At 31.8% G+C, this 20,148-nt stretch overlaps 1 protein-coding gene across 3 annotated transcripts in view; it reads right to left on the minus strand.

Moving 5' to 3' along the window:
• The window catches only part of LOC145242694 (soma ferritin-like), a 48,008-nt gene that overhangs the window by 12,859 nt on the left and 15,001 nt on the right, over window positions 1–20,148 (minus strand). For all 3 annotated transcript variants that reach the window (XM_080105826.1, XM_080105825.1, XM_080105824.1), the window contains exons 4-6: window positions 19,351–19,386; window positions 11,150–11,188; window positions 7,124–7,141 (exon numbers count right to left, since the gene is read on the minus strand). In XM_080105826.1, the coding sequence (XP_079961952.1) occupies window positions 7,124–7,141; window positions 11,150–11,188; window positions 19,351–19,386 (93 nt within the window). The remainder of the gene's footprint in view (window positions 1–7,123; window positions 7,142–11,149; window positions 11,189–19,350; window positions 19,387–20,148) is intronic.

The following is a 20,148-nucleotide window of genomic DNA, read 5'->3' on the forward strand; positions in this document are numbered from 1 at the left end:
ATATATATATATATATATAGATGTATATAGATGTATATGTATATATGTATATATAGATATATATATATAGATATATGTATATATAGATAGATATATATAGATATATATATAGATATATATATATATATCATCATCATCATCATCGGCGGTCACTCGTGTCCGAGTAAGACTGTCCTCCGTTGTGGCTTCTGTGGGTCCTCAGGTGAGCATAGAGCCCAATCCTAGACCCAATTTGTCTTTGTGCAATTTGGGCAGATAAAGGTAGTGGTGGTGGGGTGGGGTTGGGTGTGTCTGGTTGATAATCTGTCCTTTCTGTGCTTGCGTTTATCCTCAGCATCTTGATTTAGGTCACTACTATAAAGCGCAGCACCTTCGTGGACAGAGCTCCTCCATGCCAACCTGCTCCCAGCCACGTCCTCCCATGTCTCAAGGTCCATGTGAAACCGCTTTAGATTTACTTTGATGTTGTCCTTATACCTCATCTTTTGGCCACCCTGGGCACGCTTTCCCTCAACAAGCTGAGAGTAGAAAATCTGTTTTGGAGGCGGAGATCCGGCATTCGGACAACATGACCAGTCCATCTGAGCTGGCGTTGAGCAACAGTAGCGGTGATAGTGGGAATGTCAGCCTCACTCAGGACGCTGGTGTTGGTGCGTCGGTCCTTCCAACTAATTCTGAGGATTTTTCGGAGGCATCTTTGGTGGTACGTCTCCAGGGTTTTTACGTGCCTCCTGTATGTGGTCCAGGTCTCTGATCCATAGAGAAGAGTGGGCAGCAAGACAGCTTTATATACCATGATTTTGGTCTTTGTCAGAAGGTCACGGTTCTAAAATACTCTCTTCCTTAGCCTTGAGAAAGCCCCACTGGCACAGCTGAGACGGTGTTGTATTTCATCATCTATGTTGGCTTTTGATGATAGGATGCTGCCTAGGTATGGAAAGTGGTCCACATTTTTCAGTCTAGCGTTGTCGATGAAGATGTTTGGGGGTGAGACTGGAGTACTGTTTGGTGGTGATTGATGGAGGATTTGGGTTTTTTTTTTATATTAATTGTTAGTCCTAGCTGTTTGTACGCCCTCGTGAAGGCAACCAGTGTACACTGTAGGTCCTCTTCTGAGCGGGCTACCACAGGGAAAGCCCTAGCTCGGGTTTTGGCCAACAGGCTTACACCCCTTGCAGAAACCATCCTTCCCGAGTCCCAAAGTGGCTTTCGACCAAATAGAGGCACGATGGACATGATCTTCACTGCTCGTCAACTCCAAGAAAAGTGCAGGGAGCAAAATTTACCATTATACATGGCTTTTATAGACCTTACTAAAGCCTTTGACTGTGAACCGTCAAGCCCTTTGGCTGGTTCTTGCAAGGTTTGGATGCCCAGAGAGGTACATTCGGGTACTGAGACTGCTACATGACAATATGTCAACTACAGTCCTCAGTAGTAGTGGAGATGAAACAGAGCCCTTCAGGGTTGACACGGGAGTGAAACAGGGATGTGTCATTGCCCCAACCCTGTTCTCCATCTTCATTACTGCTATCCTCCATCTCACGGACAAACATCTTCCCCATGGAGTTCGGATTATGTACAGAACTGACGGGCGACTTTTTAACATCAACAGATTTAGGCCAAGGTCGAACGAACACCATATCCATTATGGAGCTACAGTATGCAGACGATATATATAGATATATATATATAGATAGATAGATATATATATATAGATAGATCTATATATATATAGATATATATATATAGATAGATATATAGATATAGATATAGATATATAGATATATAGATAGATATATATATATATAGATATATATATATATAGATATATATATATATATATATATAATTTAAAGGAGATTAGAATAATAGTCTATGCGCATAAGCCTGACGAATCCTATAGTTGGATGAAACGCAGAATATTCAGTGTAGCTTAATCGCCATATATATTTTATAAATTACTATAGATATATATATATATATATATATATAGTGCGGCCAAAAATAAAGTCCACACTTGTCATTCTTTTTCAAAAACTGCAAATTTAAGTTAAATCTTTTAAATAACCTTTTATTCCTTTATAATTTTATGTTTGACGTTTAAGTATCCCCGTGTTCACGTCAATTTTAAAAATTAACTTCAACTCGAGAAGACAAAAAGAAATTCCATACAATGGAAAATTGTTATTTAAATGTAGCTTTAGGAAATTAATGCAACACAAATACAACAGGAACACAATAATCTAGTAAATATTTAATAGCATAGTCCTTCTGCAATTTGACAGACTGCAAATTTTGGACAATTCTCTTGAATTAGTCTTCGGCAATACTTCGGTGAAAGGGCATCCCACTTCTCTTTAATTTTTCTTCAAAGTTCTTGCAGATTTGAAATTTTATCATTGCGAAGCTGTTTCTTGATGTAATGGCATATGTTTTCGCTAGGATTGAGGTCTGCAGATTGTGCAGGCCAATCCAAACACGGAATATCATGTTCTTCAAGGTACTTCTTGACATTGCCAGCTGGGGGAATGGGAGCATTATCTTGCATGAAGATGAGATTATCATCCAAATTCCAAGCAAAGTAAGGTAGAACATTCTCAGTCAACGTATTATTGTACTTGGTCGAATTAATTCAACCTTACAAGCAATGGACCATTGACACTAATAAAGCCGCACACTAAAACTGAACCTTGCAGAATTGAAACTGTGCACCTAGGATTAAATTCTTCATCCTTCCTTCGACGGACGTACCTCTTACCATCATTGCCCAACCTATTAAACTTGCTGCCGTCGCTAAAAAACACTTTTCACCAATATGAAGAGTCATGATCTTCTTTGCATCTGATGAAGTCCAGATGATGCTTTCTGTTATTTACAGAAAGCATTGGCTTGCGTCTTGGAACATATCCTCGCAAATTCAATTACTTCAATCTGTTCCTAACTGTAGAAAAAGAGCACTTTTTAACAAGATTACACTATTGTTGGATTTAGGGAGCCGATACAATCTATTTTCTGAGGCTGCGGATCTTGATATCATTGTCTTCCCTGCAATAAGTAACTCTAGGACGACCAGATTTAGGTTCATCACGAACACTGCCAGTGTTTTGGTGCTTTTGCAGTCATTCGTACCACTTTCTCATCACATTTCAATCTGCGGCTGATTTCTCCATTGGATAAACCAGAAAGGTAGAGATTAATGAACTCCTGACGATCACGAGAAAGTCGAGGCATATGGATTAAATGTTACGTTGTATAATCTGGAACAACAATTATAATTAGAGATGGTTTGTTGCTTAAAAGGTTGATATTTTAAGCTTATTTTTGGCTGCAGAGTTTCTTTTTGCCTTCTCGATTTGTAGTTAATTTTTTAAATTGATGTGAATACTAGAATATTTCAATTAAAAGTCAAATATGAACAAGTAAAATTATAGAGGAATAAAAGGCGAATCAAATGAGGTATAGATTGTTTAAATAGTTACATTTAATTTAGCTTAAATTTGTGGTTTTTGAAAAAAGAAAACAGGTGCAGACTTTCTTTTTGGCAGCACTGTATATAGACAGAGAGAGATAAAAAAAAAAAAAACAAGTCACATGCACATCAACGTTTCGTCTTTATTGTAAGATTTCATCCAGAAGAAGTCTTATAATAAAGACGAAACGTTGATGGACGTGTGACTTGGTTTGTTTCTATCTCGTTGGAATACTATTTTCCTTGTTCTCATCATTCATATATATATATATATATATATATATATATATATATATATATATATATATATATATGATGAAAATAATGGAAATAGTATTCCGACAAAATAGAGAAAATAAAAAAAATTAAAAAAAAATAAAAAAGGAACAAACCGTATTATGTGTTCACCAACGTTTCGTCTTTATTTCGAGACTTCCTCTGGAAGGAAGTCTCGAAATAAAGACGAAACGTTGGTGAACACATAATACGGTTTGTTCCTTTTTTATTTTCTCTCTCTCTCTCTCTCTATATATATATATATATATATATATATATATATATATATATGATAATAAAAAGGGGACAAAAGTCCGACGATATGGTTTTAAAACTGAAGATAGAAACGAAAGACCTGGAAGCTCTAAGTTTCGCCTATTTTATGCGAACCTTTTCAAACATTACAAAAAACTACAAAAAACTAGATGCAAACGAATGTGACTACATAGATATAATAAATACTGAAAGTAAACAATTCACCGATAAATTAAAAATTAGCGATAAAGTTAGCAAATTGAAACCTAGAGAGGCATACATTCTGCTTAAAGACCACAAATGGGACTTTAATAATAATCCCAGCACCCGCTTGATAAATCCAACTAAACCAGAAATAGATAGAATTAGCAAAATAATACTTTCTAGAATAAACAAACAAATCAAACAAGACCTAGAACTAAACCAGTGGGCAAATACTGCCGAAGCAATCACCTGGTTTAAAAATATAGAAAACAAAGATAAATGTACGTTTATATAGTTCGACATCATAGACTTCTATCCCTCGATATCCGAAGAACTTTTTAACATTGCCCTAGAATTTGCCGAGGCATACACTGATATATCCTCGGAAGAAATCAATATCATTCAAAAATGTAGAAAATCAGTTCTAATAAATAACAATAACCAGTGGATAAAAACTAAAATGACAAATTCGTTTGATTTGGCGATGGGCGCCAGGGATTCTGCAGAGGCATCAGATCTTGTGGGATTTTTCATTCTATATACCCTCACAAGCATATTTGATACTACGGATATCGGCCTATATAGAGATGATGGACTAGCTATAATAAAAGACTCCAACAAAATCAAAGGAGATAACTTTAAGAAAATCATACACAAGGAAATGAAAAAATTAGGCCTAAAAGCAGACGTATCAGCTAACATAAAAACAACAAACTTCCTGGACGTCACGTTAAACTTTAGATAAAAACACATACGAACCCTACTTAAAAGATAACGCTACTCCAATATACGTAAACCCTAAGTCCAACCACCCACCATCAATTATAAAACAGATTCCTAACTCGATCGTAATATATGCCTTCCTTGAATCTCTTATGCCTCAAGAATTGATGCTCGATTCATGCAAGATGATCCAAAAGCAGTTTGAAGCATTCCACACGTTTCTGTGGTATTTTTTTTTTAGATTAAAATAGAATTTTATTGCATATCATTTTTCTAAAATGTTCTCACATTTAGATTGCATTTTGAAATTTACAAGCTATGACAATCAGGCTTTAGTAGCATGTATTTTAATTCCTGCTTAGCTGTTCATTTGAATCATTAAAATTGGTCAGTCATCCCATAAGATGTATAGCAATAACATACTGAATTTTCAAGCGTCTACAATAATTTTAAATGCCTGTACCAAAAAAAAATGTCTGGAAACTTATTGAAGGCACCTCATATATCCTTTGTGCTAAATACTATTGTGATAAGAACCACCTGAAGAAGGCGGGAGAGTACATCGATCGAAACGTTGTAAAAATAACATTAACATGGAGAACAGTATTCTGAATAATCGAAAGTAATACAAACTATAATCGTCATTTCCAAAATTAATTTTATTATTTTTATCTATGGAAATAAAACAGTAGATGTATGTGTGTCTAAATATTTAACCGATAAACTCTTAAACTATTCATCACATAAAACTGAAATTAACAGAAAATAGTAATCATACACCAAGAATGGTTCATAATGTTCATTTTTTTTTTTTACAAGGTGATCACCACTTATTAAGGCCCGGAAGCCACTCATGGATAAGGGTTATTGTAAGTACAGTACGTTTGTGTGGATGTTTTAGAGTGTCTACTTATTTCAATTTATCGACACATTTCTATTACTTTTGCGCATGTGCAAATTCATTCATAGTTGAAGTGGTTTCATTTTAAATATTTCTTATCTGTCTGTCGATAGCTCAAACAGTAGGAAACGCGGCTCGAGGGCTAAATGTTTTGGTTTAGATTCTAGCTGATAACAACAAAGTCATTTTTTTAACTTTTGAAATCAGTAGTTATATATTAGTTTGTTTTTTATTACATTTTCACCCCAAAACAAGGCACATTGCCACTTTCATGTAGGGGGCTACTATCAGGGACATGAGCTACAGGGGTACTATGTGGGAAGTTGGGCAGCAACATGTTTGTTAACATTGCACTTGAACTTCCACATGTCAGTACAGTTGGAGAAGCAGGAAACCGGAAGAGAATTCCAATGTCCTGCAGTTCTGGAGAAAAAGCTACTAGAGTAAAAGGCTTTCTTACATCTAGGGATCTGAACTGTGAAGGGGTGGGATTTTGCTGCTTGTCAGGTTTGTCGGGGGTATTTACATCGAGGGGGTACAAAGGGCTTGTAGTTCGTCAGAGCATCCACCATTAAAATAATTGTAAAACGGGCAGATGGATGCAACATTTCGTCGATGAGACAGGGACTGAAGTTTAGATGACAGTTTTGGACCTGTTAGGTTGGCGACTCTCTTTTGGACCCTGTCCAAGAGCGAGAGACAGATGCCCAAATGTGACAGCAGTACTCAATACATGGACGAATAGAGGTGCAGCGTACTTTCAAGCGTAAATAACTTTCTAGCATGATAGAGAGAGCCCACCTTCTTTGCAGCAGCCTTAGCAATGATCTCGATGTATCTATTCCAACTCATGTTTCCTGTGAATGTTAAGCCAAGGAGCTTGAACGAAGTACTTTCAGGTAAAGTATCGCCAGCCATAGCTATTGGTGGTTGGTAAGGTTTCATGTAATTATTAAAGGAAACCAGCTTTGTTTTGGCAGCATTTTTGACCCCATTCCACTACAGACTGAAGGTACAATATAATATTAAATACAGAATTGACTCTGTAATAATAAATACGAAATCTGCATGAATTAAAATATATTTAAGCGTATGTTACGACCGGTCAAAGCCCCTACTGGTTTTGGGAATAAAAATCGATTTTTATTTAATGCATTCATCCATTTAGAAATGTATTTTATTTACGATCAAAGAATTTGGATAAGAAATAGTTTTATGTCAAGAAGCAAAATGACTGAACAGAATGAAAGTAAATGAATTTTTAAAGCAAATTGTCATTCGCAAATACTTACATGAACTGTTGTATTAAGCTGAAAAAGAAAACAAGAAATAAAAATTAGATAAAAAAACAAACATTTTTGCATAATTTTAAAAAATCTTTAAGTTCAAAGTTATAAACGAAGAAAGATAATTGCAGTTCAAATTCCTAGGGATAATAACCAAGTTAAACATATCGCAGACTTAACACTTGCAATTCACAGTTACAAAACCGGATTATACCATTTAACATAAACAATCTAATCTTAAATTATGAAATGGAATACGAGAATTATAAGCTGTTTATCATGTAGCTGTTTCGTAGATCAAAAAATGTTACTGATTAAAATTCCATTTCTTTAATAACAAAATTTAGATACAATTCAGATATTATTTCACTAATATATATCTATCTGTATATGTATGTATCTATCTATATAAGTAAATAATGATAATAATAATAATAATAATAATAATAATAATAATAATAATAATAATAATAATAATAATAAGCCCACCGCATTAACACATTACCCCACCTCCTTCAAAAAAAAAAAAGAGACCAAACAACCAAGTAGAGTCAAGGAGCAAGGAAAGACCGAGGAGAAAAGACTGACCAGATCTCTGCTGGATAAGTACAAAGAGAACTGGGACCTTGAGTAGGCTTATTGCCACTCAAATTCCAGTGAATACCGATAGCCACTGCCAACGAGAAATCAATGGCAAGCAGTTGTTGCGATAATGCAAATTTATTTGCAAATACTATCGAAAAGGATGGAGAGTACTGGAAATCTGGAGAGACTTGTTTTCACTCAGCTTCCAGGGAACACCACAGGCCGGTTTCAAGGAGAGATATTTGATGACCTGTGTTAAAGCTCCTTGTGAGTCAATTATTATTATTATTATTATTATTATTATTATTATTATTATTATTATTATTATTATTATTATTATTATTATTATTATTATTATTATTATTATTATTATTATTATTATTATTATTATTATTATTATTATTATTATTATTATTATTATTATTATTATTATTATTATTATTATTATTATTATTATTATTATTATTATTATTATTATTATTATTATTATTATTATTATTATTATTATTATTATTATTATTATTATTATTATTATTATTATTATTATTATTATTATTATTATTATTATTATTATTATTATTATTATTATTATTATTATTATTATTATTATTATTATTATTATTATTATTATTATTATTATTATTATTATTATTATTATTATTATTATTATTATTATTATTATTATTATTATTATTATTATTATTATTATTATTATTATTATTATAATAATAATAATAATAATAATAATAATAATAATAATAATAATAATAATAATAATAATAATAATAATAATAATAATAATAATAATAATAATAATAATAATAATAATAATAATAATAATAATAATAATAATAATAATAATAATAATAATAATAATAATAATAATAATAATAATAATAATAATAATAATAATAATAATAATAATAATAATAATAATTAAAAAAAAAAAAAAAAAAAAAAAACTTAATGCTAACCAAAACCATTGAATTATAAGATATATAGCATATAACATTATATAGGAATAAAAAAAAAAAAAATATATATATATATATATATATATACTTTTTATTTTTTTTATGTAAATACAGTCATATCTTGCTATGATGTGCAGACCATTTCGATCATATACTTTGCCATGACTGAGGTGAGGCAAGGCTAATGGTCTTATGGATTTAAATTTAATTTAATAATAATTGAATAAGAACATTAACCTTGCCTCACGTCAGGCATGGCAAAGTAAATTTTCTCTCCTCTAAAATTGAAAATGGTCTTGAACCTTTTAAATTTTTTAATTTTGTTGTCTGATGAGATAAATTATGATCGAAATGATCTGCAAATCGTAGCAAGATATGACTGTATTTACAGAAAGAAAAAGAAAAACTATACTTTGTTCTCTTTTATTGAGCACTATCAACGAGCCTTGTTGAAATTCAATTATTCTTAATTTTTACCTGGAATATATATATATATATATATATATATATATATATTTCTCTAGAAATATAGTTTCTTATAATATATGTCAATCCTTATTTAAGAAGTCCAATGTAATTACAGAGCAATATAGTGAATAAATGACAAAAAACTATATTCCAAAATTCATGATGTTGACCATCTTATAATTTATTTCTTTAAGTCAGTTGACTTTTACAATTCTTTACAGTATCTGTTTCGTAGTGCAAAATCAATCACTTAATTATTATATCAATCAGTGAATATATATATATATATATATATATATATATATATATATATATATATATATATATATATATATATATATATAATGCTCCTCATCTTGAGTTGAGCATATTGAGAAGTGATGCACAAATTATCATTAGCATATAAAGCGATGCTTTTTGTGTAAACAAATCGAGCTTAGGTAGTTCGGACGATGTCAAAACATCGTTTATTCATGACTTACTCAGCAGCCGCCGACTAGCGTAATGGTTAGGAGCCTTGACTGTCATACAGGCGGTCGGGTTTCAATCTTGGCTTGAAGTAGTTACCTGTCTAGCCGCACTGATGAGCTGTGAAACAGCGAAACAGTATTGTATGTGGATGACTATATATGTATATATATATATATATACATATATGACTATATATATATATATATGTATGTATGTGGATGGCTATATATATATATATATATATATATATATATATATATATATATATATGACTACTTCATTTAATCACATAAATAAATATATGAAAGTATAAATTTATGCGTAAACTTTAAGTATGTACTTCAACAGTGCCCAATACATAGGTAGAGCTAAGTAGTAAGTTATAAAATATATATGGCGATTAAACTACGCAGAATATTCCGCATTTCATGCACACTAGGATTCGTCAGACTTATGCATAAAAATCCTATCCTGCCTCTAATGGTAGTATTGACATATTTTTCAATCAATCATGTGATGTTAACTTAGTTTTATTTAGCGTAGAGCATATCTTCTTTCATTACACAAATAACCTGTTGCATATTCGGACCAACGACGATGCACTAGGCGTAAAGCATTTTTTAAAACAACGTATAAAGTTTTACCTTAAACGTTCGGCACTATTTGCGTTTCATACTTAATAAACGCTTTAAAATAAGTAAAAAAACTAACAAATTTATTCAGGTAGGTAGAAGAGTAACTAATCTTGCCTTTGGTAACATTTCTTAGTTATATATTTGTTTATGACCACTTTTCGGTTTGTTGTCTATTGTAAAATATGCCCAAGTAGTTTATCTTGCCTTTGGTTACAATTTATTTGTAATACATTTATTATTTCACCCCTGTTTGTATTGTTGGGAATATCAAACTTGCTTTTAATTGTTCCTTTCATGGTTAGTTCATACTTTACTCATTGAAAATAGTCAAATATAATTTTTCAAGGCCAAACTGCTTCATAAAAGGCCAAATTCATGAAATATCGCATTAAAAATGCCAATTTGGTAACCCTAGATAAAAATATGAAAGTGGCCTCCCCTTGATATAGACTCGTTTTCGAATATCATTACAATAACAATATATGACCATTGTTTTAATGGTGTGAGAAAGGAACTCTTAGTAATTCCGATGTACAGCAGTTCTTTACCAAAGAAGGAAACCAACAGAATGTTACGTAAAAAAAGGAACATTTGAAAAAAACAGGGCAACAAAGAAGATTGTCTGCCAAGAGGCATATTGTCTCTTCTAATATCATTTTATTATTTGTATTGAACTATGTAGCACAATATTACTTTCTGAGTATTTGTTAGTGCTTTTTTATTTATTTATTTCATTTATTTAAAATACACTATTTTCATAGAAATGTTATTCAACTCATATTTGCTGCACGTTATTGGTTTTTATGTGTTTTATATCAGCTTTGTCAAAGTTGATTAAATATTTTTCTTATTTCGTGGAATTTCCACAGGCCATGCTAGTAAAACTATATTTTACTTACGGAGCCCAGGTCTTTATTGGATATGATGTGTTCACAAAACTGTAAATGACAAAAGAAAAGAAAACATTAAAAATGTTTACTTGAAAAACAAGTATGGAAATAAGGTAAGGATTTTTAATGAAATTAAAATAAACTTCCTTTTTTGTTTTAATAATTGAATCAAAAAATCCGGATATGACGTCAAACAATATAATGGGACAAAAAATGATTTTATGTTGTTTTTATTTTTTTTATTATTAAATGGACGCAACTTTATTTAGATACGCCCTAATATTACTATGTAAATATTTCTATGTAAATATTTACATATAAGGCGCTGTCAGTCTGTCGGCTTTACTATGTGCGACAAATTAAGTGACAACAAATGGAGGACAAAGGACGACAACTGGTCTGGCTAATTCTCTATTCGAAATTTAGGCACGACAAATTAAGGCAGGATATATTAAGGCACGACAAATTTCGCCTGCTGTTTTGTTCTTTGCTTTTTTTTTTTCGTTAAAAATCTTTGTAACAAATAAACAAATTTTTATTTTGCAAACTCAAGGAGAATATTCACTAAAATATAAATCATACATAAAAGAATAAAATATGTTTTGTTTTTTGTTTTTAATCGTAAATGTTTTTCTAGTTTTTTTTTTTTTTTTTTTGGGGGGGGGGGTAAGGTATAGTAATTTGCTTTATAATAAATGTTTTTTTTAATAGTAAATGCTTTTATAGTAGATGGTTTTCTATAGGAAATGTTTTTCAATGTTTTGGGGGGTTTTATAGTGAATGTTTTTATAGTAATTTTTATAGTAAATGTTTTATAGTGTAAGTGCTTTTTCATAGTAAATGCTTTTTCATATTAAATGTTTTTTCATAGTAAATGTTTTTTCATAGTAAATATTTTTATGTTTTTGTTTTTATAGTAAATGTTTTTTAGTAAATATCTTTTTATCCAAATCTCGACTCTTCAGTTTAGAAAAAATAACACTTGTTTATTTTTCAAAAGATTTTTTAGCAAACAACAGCAAGACAAACTCAGATTATATTTTCATAATGTTTTTCTCAATCAAAAAAAAAATTCTTTTAATATTTTAAAGTTTTTTTAATGAAAAATTTTTTTTTAAATATTTTAAAGTTTTTAGTCCTTAAAAAAATTAATTATAAAACAATTAACTAAGGAGAGTTTTCAAAAACATGATTAAAAAAAACAACTAAAATTGTATAAACAGTAAAAACTTCAAACAGTATTTATTTTATTTTAGTATTTTAATTAAAACGCAACATAAAAACAGTCAAGAACACTCAGTTGTTAACAACGAGGCTATATTTGTATTTTGTTTTATTTAATTTAAAAAAAGCTAAAAATATTTTAGAAGTTTTAAATCTTTAAAAAATTAATTAGAAAATAATTTTAAAAAAAACGTTTTGCAAAAAAACCCTGACTTTCTTTAAAGTGATATATTTTCATATTGTTCTTCTTCTAAAAAAAATTTTTTTAAGTTATAAAATCTTTATAAAAATGTGACTGGTTTGATCGATAACCTCTGCCGAATCGGTCACACCAAGTCACGACCAAAACGTCCAGTTCCCTCAATTTTTATCTTCAATTTCGTAATATCTTCAAATATTTATTCATGGTGCTTGGCTTAGATGTTTTGTTGTAAATCCTTTTTTGAGTTATTTAATGTAAAATCCCGTTATTTTGGTCAACAAAAATGTTTATCCTACAAAGTTTATATCTTCAATTATGTATTCATGGTATTTGGTTTAGTTTTTTTCTGGAGGAAAATTGTTGTCTTTGTTTTTGGTTTTGCAGAACATGATTGAGTTTTGTAAATTTAAAAGAAAAAGATAGCATAAATGTTTGGTGTATTTTAGGTCAAGAAGCCAGTATCTTCAGACAGCCTAATCTGGTAGCACCAGATATTCACTTGAAGAGATATTGCTCCAAGAAGATTTTCGGCATCAACCAATTTTGTCGCTGTTCAATTCCTTTCTTGATTGTTTAAACTTTCGAAGAGAAAACATGCTTTTTCAGTCCATCACATTTAAGTAAAACAGTGGTTGTCTTGGATGTGTGTTTTGGGTTATTTTCATGCTGGAACTCTGCTCTGTAACCCAGTTTCTGGAGGGAGGGGATCATGCTCTGCTGCAGTATTTCACAGTACATGTTGGAGTTTGTTTTGTTTTTACATGGGTTCACCACTTATCAAGGCCCAAAGGCCACTCAGAGATAAGTGTTATTGCGTGTACAGTAATCAATGAGATAGTATTGTAGTAATCATTAGTATTGGGGGTTTTGATAGAGTGTCTTACTTAAGAGGGCGATTTGTCAGGAGTTTGTTTATGTTGGACTTGAAGACGTCCAAGTTGTAGTCAGGTGGGAAATAGGCAAGCGGCAGAGAGTTCCACTGGTGTGCAGTTCTAAGAAAGAAGTTTTGCTCATGGAATCTATGTTTGGATTTAGGCACAGATAGAGAGTGGGGAAAATTATTGACAGTAGTTTCAGCTAAACGAGTGTTTCTCGTGAAAGATTGGCGAGGGGGGACGAGGGATTGGAGTTCAGACGAGCACCTGCCATGAAAATAACGATAAAACAGAGACAGGCTCGCAATGTCTCTTTTGTGGGAGAGAGGTTGCAGGGAAGAGAAAAGGGCATCCACAAAGGTCAAGGCAGGATAGGCTGTTTTTAGCAGCTCCTGCCCAGATGTGGCAGCAGTACTCCATCCTTGGATGTACTTGGCTTTTATATAGATAGAGAATTGCATCAGTAGTGAGATATCTTCTGGAGCGGTAGAAGGATCCCACCATTTTCCCAGCGACAGATTTGATGTACATGTTCCATTTCAGGTCAGGAGTAAAGGTCAAGCCCAGAAGCTTGTCAAAACATGGAGCCTCCTCAAGACGAGAGCCACCCATTTCAGTTGATGCCAGATGGGGTTCAGAGCGTTGGTGATGTAAAGATAGAAGCTTGGTTTTGGATGCATTAAAAGTAACCAGCCACTTGTTCCCCCATTGTACCACACGCTCAAGATCAGAGGAGAGAGAATTAGAGAGAACTTTGTTTTTTTTTCGTTTTTTTTATTTTTCTTCCTTTGAAGATTGTAATGCCGGGTATGGGGCAGCCAAACCAGCTGCCAACATTGCCCCGCTTTTTTATTGAAACCAACCGAGAGCTCTTTTTAGTATCCTCGCTGTTCCCTTAAGTGCAATTGTCTGAATCTCTTTTGCACTTGGTTCACCAGGAATATTAGTTAGGTAGGACTTCAGGTTCTTCTTCATAAGTCCTGTGGCACCTATGATAACTGGCATGATCGATATCCCCTTTAGGTTCCAGTTTCTTTTCATATCATACATGAGACCTTGGTATTTGGTCTGTTTCTCTCTTTCAGCTCTGTTAAGACCGCCATCATTAGGAACACTCACTTCAATCAAGGTTGATGTGTTGCCATAGATGGTCGTGTCATCAGCATAGATGTCAACGAGTTCATGTTTTCCTTTAATGAAATGTAACTCTCCAATACCTGCAGCACTCGTGGAGTCCCAGAACATGATATTCCCACCACCATGCTTGCCTGTAGACATGATACACTTATCTTTGTACTTCTCGCTTGGTCGCCACCACACATGCTTAATACCATCAGAACCAAACAAATTAAATTTCGTCTCATCAGACCATAGAATATGGTTTCAGTAATCTATGGGCTTTGTTGACATGTCTTCAGCAAACTGCTTGTGGGATTTCTTGTGTATTGCCTTCAGAAGAGGCTTTCTCCTGGGGTGACAGCCATGCACACCAATTTGAGAAGTATAAAGATAAATGTGTCATGCCTGCAGTCAAGAAGGGTGGTGGGAATGTCATAGTCTTGGGCTGCATAAGTGCAAATACTGCAGCAGAGCATGATCTCCTCCCTCCAGAAACTGGATCGCAGAGCAGTGTTCCAGCATGACCCAAAACACACACTCAAGACAACCACTGCTTTACTGAAGAGGCTGAGGGTAAAGGTGATGGACTGGCCAAGAATGTCTCAACCCAATATTACATCTTTGGGGTATCCTCAAGCAGAAAATGGAGGTGAGCAAAGTCTCAAATATCCGCCATCTCCGCGACGTCGTAATTGAAGAGTGGAAGACCATTCCAGTGGCTACATGTGAAGCTCTGGTAAACTCCGTGCCCAGGAGAGTAAAGGCGATTTTGGATATATGTATTGACATCTATGTTAATATTGAAAACTTTTCGTACTCACTTTTGTTGCCAGGGGTTTAGCTTTTAATGGCTATATTTTGAGTTATTTTGAGGGGAAAATAAATTTACTCTCTTATATTAAATTAACTCTCTTACATATGCTGCAGATAGACTACTTTTCATTGTGTCAAAAGATTATTTTTTTCAGTGTTGTCCCATGAAGAGATATACTTAAATATTTGAAGAAATGTGAGGGATGTACTCACTTTTGTAATATACTATATATATATATATATATATATATATATATATATATATATATATACATGATGATTGCAAGGTCTTGTCAGACGAGTGCCACTCCCTCAGACACTTAAAGTGCATGAGCTCAAAAATGACTTTCTCTTTTTTTTTAGTCATACGCTCAAGCAGGCATGATACTGAAGGTGGTCATTGAGATCAATTATTACATTTCAAGTCTCCACACGTCACAACTTTTTCATCGCTACAGGACCATTTTTTAAACAAATGCCTGAGGGAGTATCTACATACACACAAACACATACGGTGCTAGTTATCCGTTGACCCCGAAAAAGGGTTCATATATATATATATATATATATATATATATATATATATATATATATATATATATATATATATATATACATATATATATATATATGCATGCATATAAATATATGGGTATGTATATATGTATTCTCCTACATATATTTCTGTGTATATACGTGTGTATATGTGTATTTACTTGCGTGTGTATGCATGTGTATGTGTATATGTACATGTATGTATATGTATGTGTGTGATTGTGTGTGAGTGTGGGCGTATACATTAAAAAAGAAAGTCATAAAAAAAACATAAAAACCTTCACCAAATTGACCAAAAGCCTCCCCACCCACCCTTTGAACTTAACTCTGACTGGACACTACCAACGCTTACTGTTGGGGACAGAATGTCTGAGATCACATCACTCTGAAAAACAGATTTAGTATCAGCAGATGTAAAATTAACATTTCAAACTCTCATTTAAAAACAAAAACCTTTTTAGGAAAATATCTGAAGAGAGCTAAACAAAGCTTGAAACGTGTTATAAAAATATTTTAAATTAAAACTATGATAAAAGGCTGAAAACCCCACAATTGTTGATTGCTACACTCTTTTAAATATACATTTTTTCTTTCGTTGAAACTACACAACCATCACTTTAAATATATATATATATATATATATATATATATATATATATATACATTATATATATATACATTATATATATATATATATACATTATATATATATATGTATATATACATTATATATATATACATTATATATATATATATACATTATATATATATATATGTATATATACATTATATATATATACATTATATATATATATATATATACATTATATATATATATATATACATACATTTTATATATATACATTTTATATATATATATATATATATATACATACATTATATGATGATGATTGCAACGTCTTGTGAAACGAGTGCCACTCCCTCAGACACTTAAAGTCCATGAGCCCAAATGCCTGAGGGAGTATCTATACAAAGATGATGTTACAGAGTCTTAGCTTTATATGACAGCTAAGTCTCTCTCTCTCGTTTCAAAATGTTGAGATCCAGCAACAAGCAAGAGCAAAATAACCAGCAACAAATTAAACTGCAGACCAGCTTAATGCGGGTACTGGTCTTCCGCTTTATATATATATATATATATATATATATATATATATATATATATATGTATGTATATGGCTGCTGGAACAAACAAAACGTTGAGTCTTCTATGAACTTTTTTTTTCTTGCAGCATTATATTGTCATGAATTTTTTTTTCTATCTAAGCAAAGAATTTCTAATTTTTGTTAGAAATATATATATATATATATATATATATTGTGATGCTGAAATACCTTGTACTCATAGATTCTTCTCTTGAACTACTGCAATTCCCTCCCCGTTTCTTGGTTCCTTGATTCTACTGTTATGTAGAAAATTAAATGTAATATGCACAAATATCTTTGCTGTCCAACTATTTAAAATGTTCCTGGAGACGTGATCCCTAAGTCACAGTAGCTCTTTACATCTAAGTGGCAATGTGTCTAACTAAAAAACAAGATGGGTCATTATGATTCTCTGTGTTCCGCACGGTTGACCGCTTCACTCATCCATTCTCTGATGTTGTCTCCCCATCTCTTCTTCTGTCTCCATGTCTTTATTTCTCCTCCGACTGTTCCCGGGACCACAGTCTTGGCAACCTTCTCTCTTCTGAACCATTTTAGTTTGCTCCTCCTGATTGTGTTGAGAACATCATAAGGACCAATGGCTTGCCTTATTATGTTTATGACTTTCTCATTGTTGATGTGTTTTTTTTGCAAGAGATGCCAAGCATCTTATTTCTGAGACCTGAATCCTCTTCTCTAATTCTGCTGTAAGGATCCATATTTCACAAGCATACAAAAAAACCTGAATGGACAAGGGAACGCATGAGTCTTTGAGTTGAGTTGAGCTTGATTGCTTTGTAATTCTAAATGACGTTTCACTTAATTAGTGTTGCAGAGAGTAAAGAAGGCAATTCTTGACATTTGAACGTTTTGAAGAAAATATCAGCCGTTAGGTGGACATGTGGCAAAAAGAGACTTTTATACGTGGTGTCGAGGCGGGAGAGTAATGGCAATAAATTCTTTTTGTTACTTTATTTATTTCCTTTGTTTTATTAAAGTTTTATTTTATGAATTTCGAAAGTAAAGCATAGCGGCCACATTACAACAGTTGTTGGACAAAACGTCAAAGTCTTAACAAAATTCTGTAAAAACTTGATAATCAATAATCAATAATCAATAATCAATAATGTTTTGAACAACAGTCGCTGCACAGTTGCATGTCTGTGCCTGTTTGACAATTATTTCAATGAAACCTTACTTGACGAACTCGTTGCATTTTGCTCTTCCTCGATGTACAAATCTGCTTAGCAACAAAATCACACCACTTCACTGTTGAGGTCCTAACATGCCAGAAAACTTTTATTTTAATACTTTCTTCCCTCAATGAGATTTTGGAATTCCCTTCCTGCTAACTGCTTCCTTGATTATACATTATTATGCAGAAGTTTAAATGTAACGTAAACCAACATCTTCTTCATCTTTCCTAAGAATGATCCCAAATCGTAGCCACTTATGTCCAAATGGCGATATGCCTTGTTAGCGGTGAATGTGAGTTAAAAAAAATGACGCATGTCGTAACAGAGAAAATATTTAGTAAAATACAGTTTTACATGAAACTCTTTCTGAAGTTAGATGGTTCAATTCTCAATGTAGGTGATACTACGAATACAATCGCGATTTAATTAAGACCCGGTTATTGCTGACTGAATGAGAGCAAACTAATCCCGAAGATTAAATACACGGTTTCGTTCGAAATTCCGTATAGATTTCTGAGTTTGATCAAAAGATTCCCGAGTTCGATAAGATACAGCTATAATTAAGTTTGAGGTTGCATCGGCCGAAACGTTCGGAGAATAACACACAAGACGAGAATAGTACTTTGAATAATCCCAATAACAGAACGGTATAATGTTTGATATTTTAACGAAAAAAAAATTTGAAATACTTGAAAATATTAATTTCGAAAATCTTTAAAAGATGTAATTTGAAATATTTACAATTATAAATACGACATGTTTAATAATAATAAATTCGAAATATTTAAAAAAAAAAAAAAAAAAAAATTCGACATAAAAATTAATAAATTTGAAATATTTAAAAATAATAATAATTTCGAAATATTTAAGAATAATAAATTCGAAATATTTAAAAATAATAATTTCGAAATATTTAAGAATAAATTCGAAATATTTAAAAATAATAATTTCGAAATATTTAAGAATAATAAATTCGAAATATTTGAAAATAGTTAATTTCGAAATACTTAAGAATGATAAATTCGAAACATTCAAAAATAATACTTTCTGAATACTTACTTCAGAGTTTGGTAGCACCTGGCAGATTTCATTGATCTAAAAGAAAAAAAAAATATAAGAAAGTTCTAGCGTATAAAATTTACATCCAACATATGTAGTCAGTGGACCATTATTTAGCAAGATTCCTTAAATTTCATTCCAATATCGTCTTAAAGCCTCTTAAATTTTAAACATTTTTAAAATGAAAATCATGTAATGAATTTGAATGAAAATTAGAACAAGGTTTCTAGACATAAGGTTTAGTGTCATTATATCTTGATGTTAACCATTGTAACACAACAAAAAAACGGTGCAAACTAAAAGCTGCGTATGCTATTCTTTTCAACCAAGCAAGTGCAGTAATTGCTATTGCGCATTTTCAGAAAATTTGCGAGCATTCTGTCTCCTTACATATATTAATACGCTTATTCCAATGTAGCTGCCAAGTGTGTCTTCTCAAGATGAGGTGGCAGACACTTTTACTCCCCAAGAATTATCTACTCTCATATCCAAATACACCAAAGCATTTTCCTGATAGCAGATATACAATTTAGTTTCCTTTTTTTCATTTTCATATTTTTAGTATTACCTACATACTGTGCTATATTTCAAATATGAATAATAAACACTCCCTTAATTTCAATTACATTCTACTAGGCTTCCTGATTGATTGATTGAGAAATATAAGAATATCAGATCGAATGTCAAATAAACTAATCAATATTTCTCATGATCATATTCATATCTTCTAATTACTTTTTCCAAAATATTTTTCTTCTTTGATTTCTTATATGAAACAAATATTATTCACTTTTCATT

The sequence above is a fragment of the Euprymna scolopes genome, chromosome 21 (assembly GCF_053919585.1).
Source record: "Euprymna scolopes isolate OS-2025 chromosome 21, ASM5391958v1, whole genome shotgun sequence".
Taxonomy (NCBI): Eukaryota; Metazoa; Mollusca; class Cephalopoda; order Sepiida; family Sepiolidae; genus Euprymna; species Euprymna scolopes.